Raw genomic sequence first — 24,942 nt, 5'->3', positions numbered from 1 at the left:
TACCCGAGGTGACGCGCACGCACGGTGCCGCGGCGGCCGCGGGGCACTGTGGGTGTTGTAGTCTCGGCGTCGTAAGGGCCGCGCACCCCCCGGCGCCCCCCGCGCTGCCGCCGCCGCCGCCGATCTCGGCCGGGCGGGGCCGGGGCGGGCCGGGGAGGGCCGGGGCGGAGCGGGCGGCGGGGGAGCGCCAGCCCGTGGCTCTGCGCGGCGGGGGGGGGGCGGCGGGGCCGCCGGCTGCGGGCGGTGGCGGCGGCGGCGGCTGAAGGGCAGCGGCGGCGATGGGCGCTGCGGGGTGAGTGATGGGGCGTGGGGAGCGCGGCTCCGGGGGGCGCGGAGGGGCCGCGGGGCTGCGGGGGGCAGTGATGGGGCCGGAGATGCTGTGCCGGGGGGCGCTGGGGGGGCCGCGCTGGGGCACTGGGGGCGCTCGGGGGCGGCGCTGGCAGCGCTGGGGGCACTTTTGGGGCGCTGGGGGCAGTACTGGCAGAGCCGGGGGGCAGTACTGGGAGCGCCGGGCGGCACTTTTGGGGCGCTGGAGGGCAGTACTGGGAGTACCGGGCGGCACTTTTGGGGCACTGGGGGGTAAGGGTGAAGTTGTGGGAGCGCTGGGGCTGGAGGTGCAGTGATGGGGAGCACTGGGGCGCAGTAGTGGGGCGCTGGGGGCCAGGGGAGCACTACCGGGGGCAGTGCTGGAGGGCTCTGAGGGCACCAAGGGCCGGTACCGGGGCCGTGAGGGGCCAGAGAGGCACTGGGGCACTACCGGGGGAAGGAACTGGAGGCTGGAGGGCACTGGGGCAGGAGATGCAGTGGCGGGGGGTTCCGTGGGTAGCGGGGGACAGGAAGGCAGTGCTGGGGGAAACCCCAGTGCAGCCCCCGTGCCCTGGGAGGAAGAGCAGAGGGGGTGATGGAGGGGGAAGGCAGCGGCTCGGGGATAGAGCCTGCAGAGGGGAGCCGCAGCCCGGGAAGAGGGGTGAGTGCTCCCCGAAACAGGTCACCATAACCCACCCCCGTGGGGCAGCTGGAGGGTCTGTGGCACCACAAGGCAGGACAGGTGGGCTGCAGGGCAGGGAGTGTTGCCGGGGAGTGCTGCTGGAATCGGGTCTCCATGGTCCGGCAGCCGGAGCACGGGAGGGGAAGAGCGCCCGGGATCCTCGGGCTGCGATGCTGCGTGCCAGTGGCAGCGGAGAGGGATGCAGGAGCCTTTGTAGGGAGAGCGGCGCCGAGCGGAGCCGCCGCCGAGGAGCTGAGCAGGCCCCTGGTGCTGATGTTGTTATCTGTGTCTCTGTTGTGTATTGTTTCCAGCTGATTGGTAAAGATGGAAAGAGGGAGAGGAGGAGGAGGAGGAGGAAGGAACCTGGGAGGCTCTGGCCTGCACAGGAACATTTATTCCCAGTCCCAGCAGCAGTACCACTACCCGGCCTCCTCCCAGGGGAGCTGCATGGAGATCCAGGAGCTGGCCTCCAAGAGGGTGGACATCCAGAAGAAGCGGTTTTATCTGGATGTGAAGCAGAGCTCCCGTGGCCGCTTCCTGAAGATCGCCGAGGTCTGGATAGGAAGGGGCAGGCAGGACAACATCAGGAAGAGCAAGCTGACCCTCTCCCTGTCAGTGGCCGCCGAGCTGAAGGACTGCCTGGGGGACTTCATCGAGCACTACGCCCACCTGGGCCTGAAGGGCGGCCATGGGCACCGGCACGAGCACAGCAATGACAAGGAGCAGCATCCCCGGAGGCGGCCGCAGCACCCGCCGCCCTCGCCCCCGGCCTCCGTGGGCTCCGAAGAGCCCCCTCACAGCGTCCTCAAAACGGAGTACATCGAGAGGGACAACAGGAAGTACTATCTGGACCTGAAGGAGAACCAGCGTGGGCGCTTCCTGCGGATTAGGCAGACCATGAGCAGGGGACCTGGCATGATGGGCTACTTCGGCCACAGCTTGGGACAGGAGCAGACGATCGTCCTGCCGGCGCAGGGCATGATCGAGTTCAGGGATGCTTTGGTACAGCTGATTGAAGAGTATGGCGAGGGGGACATAGAGGATCGCCGGGGGGGAGGTGAGGAGCCCCCGGAGCTGCCCGAGGGCACCTCCTTCCGAGTGGACAACAAGCGCTTCTACTTCGACGTGGGATCCAACAGGTACGGCATCTTCCTGAAGGTAAGTGAGGTGAGGCCGCCCTACCGTAACACCATCACAGTTCCCTACAAAGCGTGGACACGGTTCGGGGAAAATTTTATCAAGTACGAAGAAGAGATGAGGAGAATTTACAACAGCCATAAAGAGAAAAGAATGGATGCCAGAGGGGACAGTGGTGAAGAGCAAGAGGGTCTGGAATAGAGTGCATTGGACGATTAACCAAACAAAGCAAGCAGAAATTGGTGAGAGGGACTGACCTATAGTAATTCCAAGTTGCCCCAGTTTTTTGTAAAGTCCTTTTCTGGTAGTTCTTGCTAACTCCAGTATATAATGTTATAGGAGTCTGGTTATCACGTTAAACTATGCCCAAAACATCTCCGTGTGTCTTAGAAAAGGACCAACCTCCCAAGTCCGTATGAGTCAGCTGCTTCGAGTGTTGGAGACTGTGGAAGTACGAGTATCAGCACAAACAAAATCCGGCACCCTGACCTTTAAATAGTCTAGAAAAGGCTTGTGTTGCACTTAAACACGATACAAAAGTACCCCTGCCCTGAACCTTACCATGAAATGTATCAGTTTCTGCTTATCACCAGTTTTTCAGGACTGGCTTCTGCCCATGCCCGGTCTGAAGGCCAAGCAGCACTGTCGTAGAGCATTTATGGCAAAAATCGGCTCCACGTGAATCTCTGGTCTGTGTGTGAGGAGGGAGAGAGGTTTGAAAGTTGACATCTCCTGGTTGTTGAGTTGGAAACGATAGTCTGTTTATGGGTAAAGTCCTGATAACCCATCAGACCTCAGTCACATGCCAATGAAGGGCAGAAGAGCTGTCGTTCATTCCGTAGTTTTGTGCTGACCAGATCACCTGAGTACCCCAGGACATCAGAGTGCTCAGCCTCCTGAATTAATGGCAGTGAATGATAACCCACTCCTCATCTCCATGTTCTGCCCCTTAGAGGCTGGTGATTTTTTTTTTTATTTTTAATGCATTTTGTCCAAAATTTCAGAAGGTATTTTTGTATTAGGCTTGGAGCGGGTGTTGGAAGGTGGAAGGAATGCCGCGGCCGAGGCTCCCGGCTCCTCTTCCAGATTGATGTGGTTCGGGATGGGCAAGGAAAGCCTTTGGGTGTTTTCCTCCTCCTAGCATGGGAAGACCTTTGGGGTGTTGGGTGCGCCACTGGATTCGTGTAGAAAGGCATCTCTGTCACGCTCGCTCATGGTGCATTTTGGAAGCTGTGGTGGATGCCCCGTTGGTTTTTCTGTTGTGCTGGTTGTGGGTGGTGCTGGGGAGACAACATCCGTGCCCTGCCATCACCACCTTCCTCCCCAGCTCGGAGCTGGAGCTGTCCTTGAACCGCTCCAGTCCCGATCTCGCCTGCCTGCCCCAAGGTTTTGCTGTCATCCTGGAGTCTTTGTGATGTAATTTTAAATCTCGTGATATTAACTCTCTGCCTGGAGGGAGAATGTGTGCAATTACCTGGTTGGGAGGCTGGTGAAAGGTTCTGTGTTTCTTAAAACATGAATATTTATAGCATAAGGGGCTTGTCCAGCCTTTGGGCAACCAGCTTCTTCCCCCTGAACCAGCAGGAGTTTGACTGAGCTCCAGGTACTTCTAGTAGTGCGTTGCTCACCTTTAAGATTGTTTTAAGCAGGCGTTACCATGTCTGATCAGATATTTGTAATCACTCAAATTGTTTCATTACAGAGTGGCCTAGTGTGCATGTGGACCAGCTGTTTTTCCATGCAGCCATGACCTGTTTTATTTTTAAACCTTTTGAGAAACATCTTTATCTCCAACCAAGACTGTTCACCACTCTGAGTCTGGAGCCACCTGCACACTGCATGGCCACGCTCAATCCGAATGCTGTTGCCTGTTAATGTCATAATGAGAAAGGTTGGGGAGACAGGGTTGGGAACCAAGAGGATAATCTGGATTTTAGTTTGGGAACTAAAACTAGTTAATCTGTTTTAACTTTAAAAAAAGAAAAAAAAAAAAAGAAAAAAAATAACAGCTTGCACCAAAGTCACCAAAGAACCTTTAGGAAAATGTTACAGTTGTGACAAGAAGTAAGAAAGTTAATTTCACTGTTTTAGGTGATTCCCCCTTTAAAACCATATATAGCAGTTACAGCAACCAAGCCTTTGGCTTAGTGTCAAAAACTCCCATCCCTTTCTCCGTAGGTTGCTCTTTCAGGTCCCTTTTCAAACCTGGAAGAGGTTTCTCGCTCCATCACTCGAACAGCCAGTGGACCATGATGAATCAGCGGGCGTTGTGCGGGTCCTGGTTCATCGGCGCTCTCACGGCTTTCGTCCCAATGGTTTTAACAGGTCAATTAAAAAAAAAAACCACTAAACCCCACGTTAAAAGAACTCCACATCCTGTTATGGTGTGAAACCAGAATTTAGTGAATGAGTCGTTGATGCGTACATTAGCGCATCGCTGACTGCTGCTGCCCGTCACAGTGCCTGAGGTAAAAAAATTCACTTCTAGTCCAACAAACCGGAGCTATGAATGTACGAACTTTTTATGCTCTCCTTCCCTGTGTGTGCTCGGCATCTCCCATCCCTGCCCGCCTTTGCCTCAAGGGATGTAAAAGCTCCTGGGTTGGAATTGGCCTAAGTGGCCGAGTGTGTTGTAAGTGCTCCTGCCTTCCCCGTGTTCCTGTAGCATTGGTGAGGAAATTACTCATGATTGGAAAGGGATGTTTTCTTCACTGTTTTAAAAGATGCAAAAAAGGATGCAAAATTGCTTTCCTTATTGCTGCCCGTTTTAAAAAAAACCTCTTTATCTTTTGTTAGTGAATTGGCCTTCCAATGCCATTAGTTTCTTGTAAATGTCACCCAGGAATCCAGCGATGGCCAGCCTTGGTTCTGGCATGCAGGTATCCCATAGGATCCGCTCATGTATTTACTCCCCCGGCACAGGATGCACCTTAGTATCCAAACCTGGCTCGGGATCTTCACGTTCATTGCCGATCTCTCATGGGTAGAGCAGCGGCTCTGGGTTTCCATTGCCACGGGAAGCACCGGTGTTGGGTTGGGGGAGGACGGCTCTCCAGGCGATGGGAAGCGGATGTTGGGCTGGAGAGCAGTAGGGATGCACTCGGAGTGTAGCAATGCAAGACTTGAATGGTGAGATTCGGAAACGGGTTCCTTTGTATTTTTGGCAGTGCGTCCTCAGCTTCCCAGAGCAGTGACCACGTGGGCTGCTGGTGCCCAGGAGGGCCCAGCGAGAAAGCTCCGGAACGCTGAATCCCTGATGTGTTTTAAGTGTTTGTTCCTGACGCCCTGAAACTGCCATGTCCCTTAAACTTGAGAAAACACAAGCTTATTTGCACTAGAAAGAACGGCCAAAAACAATCCTTAGGAGGACAGGGTGAAGAGCACCGGTCTGAACCTCTTTTTCTCATGAGAGAATTTCCTATTCAAGCCCTCACCTCTGTTTCAAAATTCTATGGTCCCGGCAGAAAGTCTGTCAGTTGAATTATTAAATCCTAATGCACTTTATATTGTGTAAATAACGCTAGGAGCACATTTCTGCTCCCGCTCCGGTAAGGGGATGCTTTGGTAACGTAGTCTAATGCCGAGAGAAGCCGTCTCCTGCATGCACACCTGCCTGTTAGAGACCTGTTGATCCTGCTCGGTCCAGCTCTGCTCGTGTGTTAGAGGAGGACAGGCACTGTATTGAGGATCCTCTCAAACCACCAGGAGTGGAATGATGATTTGGTTTTTTACATTGCAATGTTGCAGAGCTGCTGAGTGCCCTCAGCTCCGCCGTCGCAGCGGCTCCTCACCCCTTCCACAAACCGGGTCCCCCATGTTGCTGTCGAGGCTTAAAGCCGAGCTTTGCTCTTGTAGTCTTGACAAAACCAACTCCAGCAGCTGCCCCGTATCTGGCTTTCCCTGCTGCTGGCGCCAAAGGTGGGGTGGTCCCTGCAAAGCTTACCCCAGATGGAAGGGGCTGGGGGGCTTCCCCTGCTTTGCAGCTGGGGGGACGTTGTGTTGGGTCCGGCCCACGGAGCCAGCTTTCCTGGTAAAGTACAGAGCTATGGAAGGGTTGGGAAGCATTTTGCACTGGTGTGGAGAGGGTAGAACCCTCCCTCGTGGGCTCCCTGCGTGCAGCCTGGATGGACGGTGGACTTTACCCAGCGAGAAGCTGCAGTGGTTATTGGTATCTACTCGTCGTCGTTAGTGTTTCTTATCTGTATCCGATATATACTGATTCATATCCACGTATAGGCATTACTATATTTATGTGAGTATATTGTAGCCTGTAGTAGCTCGTAGCGAAATAACCTTATTTATCTGAAGTGCAGTCTGAGGAGGGGACGTCTGCTCCCGCCACCGATCTGGATAAACACGTTATTCCACCCAGGGCTGGGCGCGAGCTCCTGGCCGCAGCCCTCAGAAGAATCCTGTAGGTTTTCAGCAGGGCAGCAAGGGGAAGCGTAGTTAAAAGAAGGCAAAGCTCTTCCTTGGAGGCGTCATTGAGGAGAGGTGAGAGCTGTAAAGAGGCAGCTGCCGGCCACGTCATGTCTGCGTGCCATTTTACAACCCCTGGCTCTGCAAATCTGTACTGCCATGTTCATAAAATCCCAAGCAGAAGTATTATAATCACGTCCTTTGTACAAAAAAGAACCCCCGAGCAATTACCAAAATCAATGTCAGCACTTTTTTTTTTCAGCTACAGATGTCCTAGTCTGATAATTGCATCATTTTTTTCCCCTATGGCCTATTGAAGTGACCTAAACTCCCAGGGAAGTGAGCTGCTGGTGGTTAGGAAGCCTTCTGCTTGCGTGACTTGCAGTCTTGTTTTCCAATTCTAGTAATTTTTATAGTAGAAAGGAGTTTATTATTGCGTATTTTCACTGGGCAGATTTTGCACCAGGTCAAAAATTATCTAATAAGCTTTTTCAGTTTCATGGCATTCCCACTTTTGCTGTACATACACTAGATATATGCAATTTATTAAAGAATTCCTGAAGAAAATTAGACCTTCTGTTTAATTTTCTATGCTGCTTACTCCAAAATTAAGTTGCCCTTTATTTTTAATGATTTAACATGATGTGATGTCTAAAATTCACCTTTCCCTTCCTTTGCTTTCATGTAAAGGTTGTGTTTGAAATTAAGAGTTTATTCAAGAAGGAGTGGATATAAAGGCTGCACCATAAGCTACACCCAAACGAGGCTGTCATGGCCACAGGAAAAGAGCCCCAGCTAGGGGAGAAGGTGCTTCTGGATTTGGGGGATTTGGAAAAAGCTAAAGCCAGATCTTTTGCTGTTCTGTTCCTCCAAAACCTGCGGAAGCCTTTATGGGCTGACATCAATTTTTCTTCCTAATATTTTGTCAGCCTGTGTTCAGTTCCCCACCTGCACCTCAATAAAGGCAACAGTATATATAAAGCATCGAGGTGAAGTAAAATATCAAGAACTCCTGATAGATGACATGGATTAAAAATTGGTTTTCCAGAAATGTCAGAGCGTAAATTGAGGTTTTATAAGGCGGATGTCGTTTTGGCATTTCTGTGATGGATGTAATTGGATCGCTCCCTCCCCGTGCAGAGGGAGGCATCACGCGGAACCCGGACCCGCAGCCTCGGGGCTCTCTCGTGTGCACCAACTTCTGGAAAGGTGCAGGTGCCTGCTGGCTTTCTTACGTGTGGGGAATGTGGTGGTGTTCCTACTAGCCTGGCCTCCAGGGGCCTGGCTGCCCCCCCCAGTAAAACCGTCATTAACGACTTGCTAATTCATCTTCTTAATTGCTAGGCTGCACAGAAACGCTTGGAGTGGCACATGGAAATTGCTAGCTCTGCACAGAGCCGAAACTTAAAGAGGCATATTCTGTCTTTTTGGGGGTTTTAGAGCCATCCAACACACCAGTATTAAATTGGGAGGGGTAACTGCTCCTGCCTGGGAGGTGTTGGTTGGACACAGACAATCGGATGGATTTCTTACCACAGTGGAGGAAATCCATCCGGCAGGCGGGAGTTTGCGTCTGCTCTTGGTCCTGATCGTTTGCCATGCAGAGATTAATTGGAGGCAAAGATGGCCCTCGGTGGCGGCTGCTGGCAGCCGGAGAGAGCCGGGGCTTTGTGCCCAGCCCCACTGGCACAACATCTGTCAATTCATATGTGGGCACAAATGAACGCAGAGGCGAGGGAGAGAGGAGTATTAGAGATAGATATGCACGGGCATATTGCAAATACTCATTTCCCCCCTGTTTCCAATAGGTCCTTCCCTTGGAGACATTAAACAGACTATCTGTCTGTTCTGTTTCCCGTATTGGAGATGATCAGCGTGCAATAGGAGCGAGATGGGTTTCACAAGCAATATCAACATACTCTACTACTAACCTTAAATCTTTACACTGCAATAGAATCTGCATTTCAAAACAGCAGAGAGTATGTGGGATAAAAGACACGGGTTAACCCCAGGCTCTTACAAGTATTCCCATCTGGTCCTTGTTGGGAGCACATGTTGTTGGCACAATGCAGAGGGAGAGGGGGAGTAAGAGCAGAGATAAGTGCTTCTCACCAAGGCAGAGGAACAAAAAGGCAGGAGGGGGCGGAGGGAAGCGAGGACAGGATGCGTGCTCCAGGGAATCATAGAGCATGGTGATGGTTGTATCCCTAGTAGGAGGAATGGGCAGCACCTTCAGCACTGGAGTCCCACAGAGCTGGGGAAGGAGACACAGAGCCTGGATCCTAATGCTGTACTCCCCAGGGACCAGGGTGGTTCTCTTGGGCTGGTTCTCCTTCCTCTTTGGGATCAGTAACACGCTCTGCAAGTGTCTAACCTTGCCAACAATCCCACCGGGGCCAAGTGTGTCCGATGGGTGGAGTTACTGCTTTTACAGCTCGCTCTTCAAGGCTCACGTGGCTGGGCTCTTGCTGGGCTTGCCCAGGAATACAGGCAGAAGTTCAGAGGAGAACTCAGTTGTTGGTGGCCTGTAAGGTTTGCTGGTGCCATCTCAACTTATGGATGCTTGTGTGTGCTTTTCACCAGAGCCTCGCTCCACATTGGCTGCCTCCTGCTCCAGGAATGAGTGATGGAGTGTTGTGTGTATCCGTGGGGCAGCTGCTCTTTTCCATTTCCAAGGAAAGGGGTTGGTGAAGGCTGGAGTGGATCAGAGTGGAACGAAAGTGGCTTTCAAGAACAATCTCATGCCTTTGCAAAGGGTTTTGTGTGGTTTCTAACAAGACTCTGAGGATGATCACCACTTGTACCGCCTTTGCTTTCCTGGACCTGCCACTCTGAGGGCTGAGGTGCAGCCGGGGTCGGTGTCAACAGCTGTTGAAAGCTGTGCTTTGAACCAGTGAAGTGCTGGAGTAATTGTCTGGACTCTGGGAAAGCTGTCAGTGTGTGGAGCTGGGCCTCCTGATAATGGAGATGGGATTGTTTTGGCTTTATCCTGCCTGTGCCTGTTCTCCACTACTAAAAGGGGGTGGATGACACCTTCCTACCTCAAAGGAGTGCAAGAGTTCTTGTGATGGTCCGATGCTGATCAATACTGATGGTATCCGGAAGCAAGACAGGGAGAAATTTGGGGTGAAATGTAGTGTTTGGAAGGTTTGGAACCTACCTGACTCTGAACTTCAATTTGCCAAGTGCAAGGATGCCTCTAATGTGCATTTCAGGGCCGGGTACAGAGCAAACAGCATCCATATTTTTCCCAAGTTGAACAACCTGGAAAAAAATTGTTCTTTCAAATCTCTCATGCTGGATACTCCCAGCTCGACACTCCCTCCCTAAGCTATTTCACCCTATTTCCTGTCAGATACTTTTCCTGCTGTCCAGTCCATGTGTCCCTTGCTTCCATCTAATTCTCTTGCTCTTTGCCTTACAGGCCATGCTCTGCAGAGGAGTTATAAAAACAGTTTAGTTTCTTCCCTGCTGCAGCTCTTACACATAATTAAAGGCTGTTGTCAGGTCTCTTCTGCATCCTTTACAAAGGAAATACAGAACCTTCCACATGGAGTAATTTTTAGCTCTGGTCATGTTCTTGTTGCTTTCTGATGAGTCTGTTCAAACACAAATGCAGGGACAGCACAATAAATGACAATATAAGCTCCCTGTGCCAGCATGTTTGGAAATATAGGTTTTCCCTTATGTTCCTAAATCTCCCAGAATTGTGTGTCAGGAATCACAGAAATACTGGCATGAACTTTCCCTCAGTAACATTTTTAGTGTGAGGAGATCTGGGAGTTCTCTGTAGGTCCAAGGAGAGAGAAGCTCCTGCTGTCCCACAGTGCCACCACTGCACATGAATGTATAATATATATTCATCCCAGCAGCTTCCAGAGGGGCACATGTGTCAGGCAGCTATTTCTTCCCTCCTCTTCCTAGGGAAAAGGCTGGGTGTGCCAATGCAGCCCTGGTATTTTGAACATAAATCAATTATCCCTGCTGTTCCATGTCCAGGGGGGATCTGGAGCACGTTGTGTGCTGGCAGCAGCGACCCCGCCGGCTTTGAGCACGAGAGCAAAGCTCAGGGCTCCCAGGGAGTGAGCCCAGCCTGGCCTTGGCAGTGCTCCCACTGCTTCCCTTGGCAACTGGTGCTGAGCAGGAGCTGCTTTGTCTCTGCACGTTCCCCCTGGACCTGTGGCTGTTTTGCAAATTGTCACTTTTGCTTTGGGCACGGAGGAGGCTGCTGTGCTGCTGCCTGGTTGGGAGGTACCTGATGGAAAAGGAGAGTCTCTCTCTCTCTCCCAGGAAGCTGGCAGGGGGAATCTAAGGCCAGAGACCTTAGGCTCTGAGAGGGAGGTGATGGAGCACTGCTCTGGAGTAAATGCAGCTCAGTGTGCAGTCAGCAGGTAGATGCGTTTTCTGTTTGGGTTGTCTTCACCACACTGCTTGTTCTTTCCTCCTAGATGTTGGAACACTTCTGAGATCTCTATAGGGCTGCCTAGACAGGAATCTGAGGGAACTGAGTGGCCTCCAAGGACAGTCTTTCTCCCGAGCCTCCAACGAGCATGGCAGAGTGTTTGAAAAGTGGAGCATTGTGCTGGTGGCACTTTGAAAAGAGTTTTTCCCAGGTAGATATCCTAGCAGGGGTGAGCAGAGGCTACTGACAGCCAAGAACAGAGGGCAAGGGTTTCATCTAGTTCTTGGCAGTAGCATTTATCCTAGATTCAACAACTCAGTTTATGTGCACATCCCTGTAATAAGTGATGAAGTTTTTTAATTTAAGCCTTTTTAATAATCTCCCCCATCCTGGTAAAATTAGGGAAAGAGTTTTCTGCTGAAATGTTTACCAGTAAGCTGAGAATAGGCACTGTTTCACAAGGTGAGCCAAACTTCTGTGCCTCTTACCTCAGAGCATATCCCTTAATCTGGCATTACATTTCTTGCTCCATCTGGTTGCCAAACATCAAGGTCACTAAAGCAGCACAGGCAGAAACCCCTGTAGGTGTTTATATGGCTGAGTGCATAGGGACATTCTCCTCTCGCTTTGCTGGCAGTGCCTGATCCTGCTAGTGTTGTCCCTTTTTCCTGCTCGATCACAGAGTTCGTGTCTTGTTCATGACCTGGCTTGAGGGCCCTAAACCTCTTTTTTTTCTTACAAGTTCAGCATCTTTTCCTTAAGCTTTCATTATGAATCCCTCTGGAAATGTTGTGCAAAGCCCGAATGTGCCTTGGTTCCCTCCTGGCTGCTGCAGCCAATGTAGGACAAAAAGATGTGGAGCTGGCTATATTTTTCCCAGACAGTCGTTTTGCTCCCTGTCTGTTTTGGTGTGTTTTGGCCTCAGCTATTCCAGGGATCCTGTTCCACAGCTCTCACGTGCTTCTGCAGCTGTTGCATGGCTGGTGGGGCTCTGGCCGACGTTACCTCTGGACTGGGGCAGATTCCTGGGGTGAAGCTGCAGCAAAGCAGGAGTTATTTAACCCTGCAGCCAGCCATTCCCGCAGGGATGGCTGCCATGTGGAGAGGGCTCCATGGAGCAGTTCCCTGGGGCAGCTCTGGAGCTGTGCTGGTGGCAGACTCCGAGCAGCCGGCGCGCACCATCTCGCTTGTAGGCAATGTCTGACAGCTTCCCCAGGGATGAGCTTTGCTGCATCTGCTGCAAGTGCTGCTCTGAGCTCAGGCTCTTCCTTCCCACCACGGCTCAGTGGCATGCCTGGATCCTTTGTTATGTGTAACCTCAATTTGGTTTCTTTGAGCAGTGCCAGGATTTCATTCTCCCCGGGACATTTAAATGGGGTGCAGAGTAATTAGAGTCGCTTTTCTCTGCATGTGTAATAGCAAATGCTTCCAAATCAGTTTGGGAATCGACCCAGGGGTTTGATGTGGGTTTGTAAATTCAGGCACGTGGGAGGAGAGTGCCCACAGCAAAGCATGAAGATGTGGAGATAAGAGCTGTGCCTCTGCCAAGCTCCTGTCTACTCTCTTACAGTCCTGTACTGACTCTGCTTGCTGCAGTGGGAGCCACCAGGACCAGGGACCACCAGAGCCTGCCCATAGCACCTGGGTCAAAGTGGCAGCAGACACCTGAGCTAGGCAAGGGACCACCACCCACAGGTACTGTGTGTCCTATTACAGCTCAGAGGGAAGCTGCCAACAGCTTTATCCTGGATACCACAGCAGCCCAGCTCTTTCATCCTTCCTCTTCTGCCTCTGGTGCATCCTCTCTGGAGAGCCCAGAGGCATGTCTGTCCTGGGATCAGTGTGTGCCAGCATGCAGTGTGCTCGTAATCCTGCTGCATCCCGGCCCCCTCTCCAGAGCAGCATTTACTGCTGATGTCAGCACAGTCATCCCTTAGTGCTGCCAGGGGTAACCCTTTGAGCTAACCACTGATAAGTTCCTTCTAGCTGTCTTATTTTAAAAAAAGAAATTAAAAAAGAGGAGGAAGGTGCTGCAGTCGCCTGATGAACATTTTCATGGATGCTGCCAGCTTTTTACTATGGGTTACCTTGGTGAAGGCATATTACAGAGACTTTTCTTTTAAAGAGAGCTTAAAACCATCTGCTTGGCAGTGTGTGTTTTATGCTGATAGATGTGAAACCCCGAGAAAACCCCCAATCCAGACCAGGAAGCAGAGGTGGTGCCCACTTAACTCCTGCCTGCAGCATCAAGCTGCACTTTAACCTGTTGCATTTCACACCTCTTTCCTGCTCTTAGGAGGCACCTTCTAAAGCTGGGATAACCTCCCTAAACCTCGCTCCTCAGGCTCTTCACAGAGGGAAGTTCACTCTCCTGCTCCCTTCTGCAGCCCTCGAGCTGTTGTAGTAGCCCTTGAGGTGCTCTCTCTCCTTGTTCAAAACCCATGCCAGCCTCTTCCTCTCAGCGAGGCTGAAGATGCTGTGCAAAACAAGCAAGAGGGCACAATGGGGATTTTTCACTTGCCTCAGCCTAAAAACCAGCCTCCTCCAGGCTCTCAGTCTTCCAAGAGCTGCCCACCTTTCTAGCCAAGTGGTTTGTTTGCAAGAAGAAAAATTGGTAGCTTTGTGCTAGCAATAACCGGAGTCCTCTTTTACTAGCGCAGGCATTTTCTCCTTTGAATTCTGTCTGAATGCAGAAACTATTGTGAAATGAGAGCAGTAATATCAGGAAAGGGGAAAGCAGAGTGCTCCTCTGGATAGGGTTTGATACAATTTGAAGCTGCTTGTGGAAGATTGGCTGGAAGGTAAACTGATTTGGGCTTAGAAAAGATGGTGCTGGTAAAGTGTGTTAGTGACTCTTCAGTAGATGGTCCAAAATAGCTTTTTTATGGTCTCTGACCTCTAGGAAAGATAACTGGATTTTTGATCTTAGACTGAAGGGGCAATTTCTGCTGGAAGAAACTTGTGTTCTTTAGAAACCATCCCAGGCTGGCATTTACTGTCAAAAACGTTTCATGGGAGTGGACAGAAAACAAGCAAAAAATCACACATCTGAGTCAACCCCAGGAGAGCCTTGAAGGATGCTGTGGCTGAGCTATATCAGAATGAGATCAACCATCCAGAATTCAGGATAGGTTCTGTTGTCATCCATCCTCCTGGTGGTCCATGGCCACCAGAATTTCCTGTGAGGGTGTGATTAGTCAGGAGCTCCTGGTTTTGCAGCATCCTGGACTGCAGAGGAGTTGTGGCCCCAAGGAGGAGCCTTCCACTCTGACATTCCTGTGTTGTGTGGGAGCTGCAGTGCCCATATCAGGTGGTGCTTGCTGAGGTGGGTATTGAGTTACAGGGGTGCCTTTCCAGAGCAGTGCTTGGTCACCAGCTGTTGTCCAGGACACCGTGCCTTTTGGTACAGCAGCAAAAAAATACACCTTTCTCTTTGAATTTCAGGTCAGGGGCCTGTTTTCTGCCAAGCTACCCCCCACCGTTTCAAATGTATTTTATTCTCCTTTTCTTTGCACTGGTCCCGTTCCGCTCCGCTCAACAGCTGCTACATTTAATCCCAGAAGCTGCAGTTGGTAGGGAGCAAAGTGATCTCCATATAACCTCTCTGTTACTCATAAGCGTGCATTATGAAGCTTAACCGATGGTAATAAAATGTTTTGCTTTCAACATGCTGTCCCTGTGGTCCAATGTTCCCGTCTTCAGGCTCCATCATTGCAGCGGGGCGGCGTACCGGAGCTGTTCTGCTGCTCCCTGGGAACGTGCCTGGGAATACTGGATGTAGGCCTCATGGATACCCAGCTAGGAGGGATGGAGAAGGTGGAGCAGAGTCTTTTCCATAGGTAGTAGCACCAAGCAGCTTTTGGAGGAAGATTGTGTCTTGGCTGGGACCCAAGTGCAGGTTCCCATCTCCCTAAGATTGTCTGGCACTGCAATCTGCTGTGAGAGGCTCTTCAGGGAGCACAGGAACAGATTGCAGTCCTGCTGCTTGGTTGGGTTTTCTTCATCCCTTTCACAACCACTCTGCAGGTTCATGGCTTTATTTGGCTTCTTGTGTTTCCTGCATACTAAAAAAGGGCATTTTCATGCCATCCTGCACGGTGGATGTTTTTGTCCAGGGGGGAAAAAGGATGTTTCTCATCCACATTTAAGTAACCATACAAAATGTGGAAAGTCTGCTTTAGGAACTTGGGTTTTGTTTACACACCATTGATGCTTTTATTAAAAGCATCTTTTCACATATAAATAATTTAGAGGTCATATGATTTTCCTGCTCTAAAACGAAAGCAGGAATTTCAAAGCAGGGATCTCCAAGCATCATTTCTGTGTCACGGTGGGTTGCATTAGCCCTACAGCTGCCTTTTGTTGAACAGGACGGGGTTCTTCCATATTTGAGGTTTATGGCATTGGGTTTCAAAGAGGAATTTTCCAGACAGAGCCCCCCAGAAGGTATCAGAATATATGGCTTTGTCAGGCAACGATAACAGCTTTTTTCCTGGAGATTGCTATTTTGTAAATAAGCTTCTTCTCCAGCAGCGCAGCTACAGCTAGGAAAGATGGATGATTATTTCTTCCCAGAATGGGTCTTCCGCTGCAGGATCTGGTTTTTATTGCGATAATTAGCATAGAATTAAAAATGGCCCCGCATCTTCAGTTTGCACTGTAGTGTCTCTGGTACCCAGCAGCCTGGGCTGGTGTTTTCCTTGGAAATAGGCTGTGTCTGGGAATTGCTTGATTCACCACTGAAAACCAGTGCACGGATATCTGCAGCCTTCAATGCAGCAAAAGCCTCCGCCTCCAAAAAGAAATTACTGCTCCTAATAAACTTTCAAATCAGTTGTTTTTTGGTGACTGGGCAAGTTGCTGAGGATGTTTAGGTGAAAATCTAGAGCAGTGGCTAGAGCAGAGTTTTATAAATGCCTTTAAAATCTGGAGCTTGGGTTAAAGGTGAGGTCACGGGCAAGCAGAAGCTTTTTCTCCTAAAAAACCTGTAATAGCTTTTCTTTTTAAAAATTTAACAAGGTTGCCACTCCAGGTGGAGGCAGAATTATAAGGAGTGTCACACACAATGACAATGTATCCGTAGGAGAAACTAAAGCGGCAGAAATGCAGCGCCACGCGTAAACTTCCTGGTGAGAGCCGTGCAGGAAATTACTGAGCAATTGGACACGGTGTCCTAGCATTAGATTTATTATCCACTTCCAAATCATCTGCCAAAAATCCTTTCCATCGGAAGACAGGAAAGAACATGTTATAAAAAGACCTGGAAAAGGAGTCCTTTTGGCACGGGAGTTCTCAGGCTGGTAATTGTCCATGCCTTCAGTGTTTGGGTTTGGTCTCAACATTGAGGTCAACGCTACTTAAGCCAAATGTGATCCCAGTGCCTACATATGGCACATGCTGAGATGTGCCAGTCTTGCAGGATCACTCCTGGAATACAGTCCTGGAAGATGCTTCTTTGCCCAGTCTATTGCTCAGTGATTGCTTTTAATCCCACAAGGCTCCAGCATCACTTAGGGAAGGCTGGCATGCTTTTCCCTTTTTCCCCCATGATGGACTTGTTCCTTGCTGGATGGCAGGGTCATGACCACATCCACATGCTTGTGTACATTCCCCTGGATATATCATTCCAGAAGTTTCTTGTCTGGATGGTGGACTGAGATGGTGATGTTTCCCCACCATGCACCTTGTTGCTCTCCTCACTGCAGGGCATTGCTCATATCACACTGCACTTCTCCAGCTCCCACATCTTTTCCTTTCTTTCCAGTTGTGTACATCGATATCCCCTGTATGCACAACCTTGCTCTTTGTGTGTTAAATCCAGCTCTTTCTGGCAGTAAGGGAAATAAGTGACGTGAGTTGGTAGCTCTGTTTTCACTCCTGGGATATTAGTGTTCCCTGCTGCTGGAAAACCATCTCCCTAGTGCTAGGTCTCTGAGGAGAAACATGTCTGCAGCTGTACCTGCAGCATCCCCAACAGATCCTGCCAGCTCCAGCAACTCAGTACTTTTGACTTAAAAAGAGCTTTCTCCATAGAAAAGATCCACATCCACCTTGGACGCGCCAGATGTTACACAGCCAGATGTTGCCTTGTACAACACTTGGGAGAGTTGGTGGTCCTGTGGTGAGTTTTTTGGGGTGCTTGCTGAAACACAGTGAGAACTAAAGGTTCTGCTTTGTGTGAAGAGGGATCAGGCTGGTGATGGGGCAGCTGGTGGGAAGTGTGTGTTTACCGAGGGAAAAGGGAATGCCTGTCATCTGTTGGGATGAATCCTCCTTTCCCAGCCTCTCCCCAGGAGCGTGCTGATTCAAAGTCCTTCTCTGGAGCTTTGTTCCTCATGAAAACCAGTGTTTACCAGACCTCCTTCATCGTCTTGTCCTTGTGTTCGTGTCCTTTGGCAGGTAGGGTGGTTAAGAGAAACAAGCCAGCTTAATGCATGGTCAGGAAGCTGCAATTAACGAAGCAGACCACAAGTAAATAGGTAAATAGGCTAAGCTGTAAGATAGCGTGTAAGAGGAGGCAGTGTGCCTCTGCAAAGTGCATGATAAGCATCGGCCAAGCTTGTTGCAGACACTGGGCAAGGCTGCTTTCGCTAGACTTTGAGTATCCTAGTTGCAAAGGCTCGTCAGTGTTCCTAAAGGCTCTTGGTTTTGGAGTGGGCTCGTCCTTTGTTTTCTGTGCGCCGTGACCGCTTGCTTCCCGAGCGGGTTCGTAGTGATGGAGTTCATGGAGCTGTTCTTTATAGTAGCCTAAAAGGTGTCAGTCGTTTGCTCGTGTGTGTTCACAAGCTGAGCCGTGGCGTGATTTGAAGCACTTTTGGTGTGGCATGTGCAGTTGCAGTGCTGTCTGTTTTTAATTTCCCCCAGGGTAGCGTCCCCGCCTTCCCCCGTGTTTCGGACACTGAACCAAACCAACGCTGGGACTAGCACTTTAAGTACTAGCAGTCACTTTGCTTTGGACTAAACTGAGCACTGCACTTTTGTACCTACTGTTAGCACTGAGTTTTCAACTCTCTTCTTTTCCCCAGCTATTTCCCCTCCTAGGCGCAGTGTAAATTATGTAGGGGCCATCAGAAGAAAATTTCGAGGTGTGTTGGACCACTGTCCAGTGCCTGATTTTCATTACATATCCATTAGCCACCTGAGAGTAGGGAATTTACCCATCCAAGTTTGTTTTACACGACAGCACCAACATCTACAGGCAGACGTGGTGGTTGTTGTAAACTTCGAGGTCACATGCAGACCCAAGGGCATGGCTTTTAAAAACACCAAAGATGCAGGAGAAGTCTCAAAAGGGATTGGGATGGTGCAAGACCATCTCCTTGGCACCTGGAACTGAGCGGCGCGGGAGCTCTTGTGTCTGGTATGGGACCCCGGTGAGTCCATGGGACAGCCCAGCCCAAACCAGTCTGAGAGCCTGGTGCCTTTAAAGGCTGTGCTCAAGCCACTGCAATAAAAGCCATCATTGTGCCTGCACTGAAAGTGCTGTTGGGATTGGTCGTGGGCTTCAACTGCAAAAGGCATTTTGAAGTAAAAAAGATTTACAGACCATTTGGAAGATGGAGCACAATAACCCTGGGGTTTGCTGTTGGATTTGGAAAGCGTTGTTAGGAGTTGATCAGCTCTCATGTTCAGAGGCAGTTCAGATGTGCTATTCCTGTTAAATTCCTGTGGTATTTCCATATGGAAGGCCAGGGATCAGAGCTCCCTTGCCAGCAAGAAAGCAGCAGGGTAGAGTTAGTAGGAAACATAGTCAGAAATCTCTAGGATTTGGAATGGTGATCCCTGGGATGCTGAGTAATCTGGGTTTTGCTGCCCCAAACCACCCACTCCCAACCACCTGGTGAGGTTTTGCTCCTTTAAAAGCCCCTGTGGGTTTTCCACAGCAGCAAATGAATCATGGTGGGTATGAGAGCCCCATGTTCCCTTCATGCCAGGGTACCCACACTTGGGACTGCTGCTCATCATCCTTGATGAGCCCACAGTCAATCCAAACCCTTCTCTGGCAATCCTCCGTGATGGGAGTTTCTCCCCGGTGACACTTGACGGATAAACCCTGCCACTGCAGCGTGATCAGTGAGAATGCAGAGAAGGGAATTAGGGCTTCTCCTTCACTGCTGCTAGCAAGGGGCCAGCATGGAAATAACCTTCAGCAGCAAAAAGAAATGGGTGTGTTGGGTTTCCCTGTTGCAGCAGATGGAGGCGTTTTCCTAAACAGCTCCAGTTTTAGTGGCTGGTTTTGTTGGCTTCCTTCTTCAGGGGCTTGGATATTCATTGGGAACCCAAGGTGGTTAAAAACCCCAAATCTTGAGCAACCCCAAGTATTATGCTCTTGCATCCTCTGTCACGGATGTAGAAACAGAAATAAAATCAGCATTTTGGGTGGGGTTGGTTCTCTTTCTCCTTCCCCCCCCCCCAATCCCCAGCCAAATTATCCCTGCAAATTTAGCTTTAAAGAAATAGCACCAGGCGATGCTGCTGCTCTGTCTGAGCCCCCAGAATTATAGTGGCTGAGGGAACAGCCCTTTCAGAAAGTACCTTGGTGACTCAGAGCCCACATCCTGCTCACTGTCACCAGGATAAAGGCAAACCATTTGGAAAATCCCCCCCACCCCCAGCAAGCCCACCAGTCTCACTGAGTCCTTGGAAATAAGCTTGGGAGAAAGGGGGATGTGGAACAGGTATTTTTTGTCTTTTTTTTCCCCCTCAGGTGTAGTTTTTTGTCCTTTGGAGATGGCATCTCATCCTTTGGGAAGGTAGAATTAAGTGTTTTCTCCTGCCTGTCACATTTGAGGCCTGAATGCAAATCCTAACACAGCACCCTTTCCTCTGGAAGGACCTTTTAGGTGGAAAAAAAAATTTTTAGTTTTTTGGGTTTTCAGATAGCTCGTGGGAAGCGCATTGTAACAGCACACAGGCAATGCTTTACCAACCTTTTCTGTTCCTCCAAGAGAGACTTTTTAATTTACTTCAGTAGTTTAGAGTTTGTTTCCTTGAAAGTCTTTTTGGACCCATGAAAATGCCCTTGAAATGAGTCAAGTTTATCAAAACAAAATTGTGCACACACCCATGCACTGGCCCATGTGTTCGTGCTTGTCTCCCTGGGTGTGTATACACTCAGAGAAATAGATTTCTTCCCAAAACATTCTTTTTTAAATTTTTTTTTGGGTTGGTTTGGTTTTCTTGGGTTTGTTTTTCCCCACCCCCAGGATATTAACCAAAAGGTGTTTTAAAGTCATGGCATGAAAACTCCTAAATGTAAATCTGAGTACCTTGTGATGCTAATTAACAAGTTTTCTCCTGAAACTTTATGTGATGCTTAATATTTTCCTTAGGAGGTTTTGTTTAATGTTAGATCATTGTTCTGGAGGATGTTGGTCCTACTGGCATTAAACTAATGGAAATAAAATGCATGTGTTACAAGTGTAGAAACAGTGAAGAATTAAGTGTGAACTTACTGTACGATACTGATTCTGTTTTCAAACAATCTGTTTTGCTGTTCAATAGTTGACATATGGAAATGCCAATGTACTGTAATTTAGCACTTTTCCAATGGACCCTGTTCTCACTACGCCTGAGGGAAGAAGCAGCTTTGGCATGAGGCCGACTGAGGGCAGCTCCTGAACCCTTTTCTGCGTGTTTTGGCAGAAGTGGCCAGGTGGAGTGTCAATTTGAGGTTTTCTCATCACTTTGGTGGCTGCCACAGGGCAGAGTGGGGTGGCTCTTCCATCCCCGTGGCCAAACCAGGACCACTGTGCAGCTTGGTCTGGTGAAAAGGAGGGTGGAGTTAGATGATTTTTAAGGTCCCTTCCATTGTGGGATTCTGGGATTCCCTGATTTGGGAGGATGGGCTGGTGGCACTGTGCTCCACCAGTGCATCCCCCCAGGAGCCAGGCTGGGCTCGGGCTGTCTGAGCTGGGGCGGGAAAGCGGCCGAAGCAATCCACAGTCCCTGAAATCCAAGGGCAGAAGGGCCAGTTAAGCAGCCAGCCCTCTGCAGCCCAAACCCTCCTTTCCTAGTGCTAACAGGGCGCAAAGTGTTACTTGTCATGTACTGTACTGAAAGGGTTAATTGATCAGTGACTGTATTGTACTGTATGAAAACTCATGAATTGCCTTGTATTGTTTCTAATGGACTGTTCCATGTATCCCCACTGCCCCGTTGTTCCCAAAGGACTTTGCATGTGCTCAGTTGGCTCCTCCAAACTCTCTGGTGCTAACTCCTCCCTGTCTGATGGTGCTCCTGCGGACACCAACTGACCACATGCCCGTCCCCAGCTTGAAGTCCACCACGTCTTTCTCGTCTGTTTGTATCATACACACACACACATATGAGAAAAATTAAGGATAAACTTGAATTTGTTTCAAAGCCTCATTGACAATCTAATGTTTTCTATGTCTGCTTTTATTTTGGGATGGTTTTTCTAGAAAGCAGCTCGCCAGCACCTTCACCCTAGGAGGGGATTTTGCCCTGTTCACTCCTCTGGCATCTGCAGTGAGCTGCTCCCTCGCTGGCTTTTCAGGCTCAGCCACTGGAGCCAGTGAGGAAGAGGAGGTGCAGGTGCCTTCAAAGCTGCCCAACCCTAAAAAGCAGCTGGGATTCTCGGGGCTGCTCGGTCCAAACATAGGTGGGTGGGCACTGAGGGTCTTGGAGGGGATGAGCCTGCCCCTTGCTTTGTGGCAAAAATTGGCTTTTAAGGAGAACGGAGGTGGAAATTTAGAGTCCCAAAGGTGCCTCCGTCTCCTCCCAGCATCATTCCCGAGCCTGAGGTTTTCCAGGTGACACCCACCTCGGATGGCGTGAACAGGGCCACCCCCTCCAACCCCCCACCCTCATGCGAGCTGCTTTTTGGACAAAATGAAATCTGACTATATTTTATATCGATTTGAAAACAAAGTCTGATATTTACCCCTGTTCTCAACTGAATTTGCATATTGTTGTTTGCCACGATATTTGTTCTGTCCTCAAATAAATTTGCTTACTTGTGTAGTCTTAACTGTCTGCTCGGATTCTTACCATCAGATTTACCCCTGCTCCAAGGTGCCTGCACCACAGCTCTCCTTTGAGCGCTTCCCAGGGAGAAGAGAAGGAAGTTTTTTCCGGGAGGGGGAATCATTTCAGGCTGTAAATATTTTTCTCTCCCTTATCTCCCATTCATCTCCCCGGGGCTTTTCAATTTGATGCCCTTTCCCCCCCGCAATCTTCCATCATCGGCTCCTTCTATCCGGGTAAGTGCGTGGCAGAGGAGCGGCTGTGCCTCAGCCCGCTTCATCTGAGCGATAGAATTGTTGCTAACACATTTTTTCAGGGTGAGGCATTTCCGACGGCAGTGTTTTGCATTTGGGAACGGAGGGATTTACGGCCGCGAGCTGCGGGCACCGCCGGCTCTTCCTGCACATCGCATTAGCGAGACGCTGGCATCAGTCACCGGAGCCGGCGCGGCGGAAGGCAGTGCCCTCCGAAGGCTGCAAACCCGATTTGCACATGCGTTTCCAGGGAAGTAATCAAATCAGCCGGCAGGCTCGATACAGGGAATAGGCAAATGTTCCAGATTCGCCTGCGTTTGCAAACAGAACCTGTTGCAAGGCTTGTAGGTTTTGAGGTTCCTCCCCAAAATAGCTGTTTGGGGATTAAAATTGTTCCAGGCTGCTGCAGGAGGACATTTTTTATTCCCTGAAAGATGCAGCTGTGTCCGAGAGGAACATTTTGGGAGGATTCTTGTGAGGGTTTGGCTACTCTCCTTGCTTTCGGAATCCATCCCTGTGCATACATCACAGCAACAGAGTCCATTTTCAGAGATTCATCCCCCTTCTCCTGGCAGCATTCCCCCTCTCTTTGCCTCTTTCCTCCCCTCTGACTTCTCCCTGGCTTTTGTTCCCAGTTTACCAAGATGTTGTAATGTTCCCTGCTGCTCCTCACAGTGCTGCCCATGGGGATAGATGCCATCACGGGAAGGAGGGAGACAAATCCTGTGGGGAAACCCTGGGAGAAAGAATCCAGGCTTCCACAGAGGCTGCTGCCAGGTAGGTTTGCCTCCCATGCACTGCAAAAATGCTGGGTCTGCACCCCAAAATGTGTTTTAGCCACTGGGTGGTCCAGTGTTCCCCTGCACCCTCACAGGGGAGGCAGGGGCCCTTGGAGCAGCTCCCACTGGGTTTGTGCACCCTCATCTGCTGGCAGAAGGAAGAACTTTACTGATTTATTTCATTTATTCACTGTGGGGTGGGTTTTTATCCTCTCGAAAACACAGGAGTCCAGCACCCTTTGGGAAGCAGTGGATAAGCCCAGGCAATGCCTTCCATAGGCATTGCTGTTTCTCCTGTGTTCTGTATCGCAACCTAAAAAAAACGAGTTTCAGTGGAAAAATCACAAGAATAAGAAAGCAAGGTACCCCATGGGGGGGTTTAATGTTACACAGCCAACAGTAACATATTTTTTAATAAAGTGGCCTTTTATGCCACTTTACCAGCATTGCCTTTTTAGAAGGTTCTAGCAGAGAAACGAAAAGATTTTTAGAGAAGGTGGTGGAAAATCCTGCCTTCATTAATTCCCTCTGGGTGAGGCTTGTCAGTTTTTCCTGCCAGGGAGCCTGATGAATGTCCCCACTGCTGCTGGGAGACTCTGCAGGCTCCATCCCTGCCACTCCTTTGCAGGAAAATCCCCAGCTGATCCCACGAGCTCCCTCTTTCCAGCAAACCATGTCCTGTTGCTCTGGGGATGCTCCTGGCTCAGGCTGTGAGGTTTTGCCAGAGCTTTGCTGAGGACCTGCCATCGGATCGATACCTCAAAACCTCTTTATTCCTGACAGGGAGCCAAGAGAAATATCTCAGCTGCACCTTTCCATTTAAGCTTCCCCTATTAAACATTTTAATGGTGGCAAGGAATCAGTAAATAGAAACTTAGCACCACAGCATGCATGTCCATGTGGGCTTTGTTTGCTCAAGTTAAATCACGAGGAAACCTCCAGAAACTGAAAGATGGGATAAAAGCTGCTTTTGGTTTAAGGCTGACATCCTGAGGCTCAGGATGCCCTTTTTTGGGTCATTTTGGACAAGGCAGGGGTGATTTTTATTGGGGGTGCTGGATGCCATTTTTTTTGGGTCATTTTGGACAAGTCAGGGGTGACTTTTATTGAGGGTGCTGCTCTCCTGTAGGCTTCGGACTGGGAAGATTTATTGTTCCCTGCCACAAGGCTGGGTTTGCCTTATCCCATGGCTGTTCTGTGCTGCAGTGTCACAAACATGGGCAATGTGGTCAGAAATGATCTTCTGGAAAACAAATCAAACATCCAGAGGAGTGTGAACACTTCCTGGCAGCTGTCTTTCCTGGGAACTGGACTGGTGAGCAATTGTCATTTATAACAGTAGCCACAAGGTTGTGTTTTATGTAAATTGCTCACTTTTACTTTGCTAGCTGTTTTTAGTTAGAAAATTTACTTCAGGGATGTGATGTTGTGAATCCTTTCATTTTTGGCCCCCTCAGTTCAGGGTGAATTCCTTAAATCTGTCTGTTTTACCCAGCGGAGATGAAGGGAACTGTGACCAGCATGAGTGCTCCTGGTAGGAGAGCCTGAGCAGCTCCTCAACAAAGCTCAGCCTTCCCATCTGACATGAACAAACACACCTCATGGACTTGATCTACCTTATCCCGCTAAAAATCCCAGGGAAATTTCCCCTCAGAGGTCTCCCAAAATCCTAGTTCTTGCTCTGTGGACACTCCAGATTGTGGCAGTGTCACACCCTCAGTTGTTGCATCTCTGTCATAATATTGCTGCTCCATTTGGCTACAGGGGAGACAGCAGAACGAGTTCAAAGGAGAGAAATAAACAGCACTAGGTAGGAATTCGTGCAGGTCTGTCACACTAAAGCTGAGGGCAAGGTGACTAGAGTGCCAGATTGTAAGTAAATATAATAATTTTACTGCTTACATTCACTGATCGTGTATCATATTTGGCACATCATCGTACACGTGATGAAAAAAAAACCCTCCAGTTGTGATT

General features: G+C 49.7%; 1 protein-coding gene across 1 annotated transcript; it reads left to right on the top strand.

Annotated features, from left to right (window-relative positions):
• Positions 1 to 37: 37 nt before the first annotated feature.
• On the top strand, positions 38 to 21,939 carry PURG (purine rich element binding protein G). Its single transcript, XM_074540416.1, has 2 exons — positions 38 to 292; positions 1,300 to 21,939. Exon 2 carries the CDS (start codon positions 1,313 to 1,315, stop codon positions 2,324 to 2,326), a length of 1,014 nt encoding a protein of 337 aa, XP_074396517.1. The 5' UTR covers positions 38 to 292; positions 1,300 to 1,312; the 3' UTR covers positions 2,327 to 21,939.
• Positions 21,940 to 24,942: the final 3,003 nt, after the last annotated feature.

This window comes from Zonotrichia albicollis, chromosome 5 (assembly GCF_047830755.1).
Source record: "Zonotrichia albicollis isolate bZonAlb1 chromosome 5, bZonAlb1.hap1, whole genome shotgun sequence".
Classification (NCBI taxonomy): domain Eukaryota; kingdom Metazoa; phylum Chordata; class Aves; order Passeriformes; family Passerellidae; genus Zonotrichia; species Zonotrichia albicollis.
Note: the sequence above shows the minus strand (reverse complement) of the source record. Positions and strands in the feature narration are given on the sequence as shown.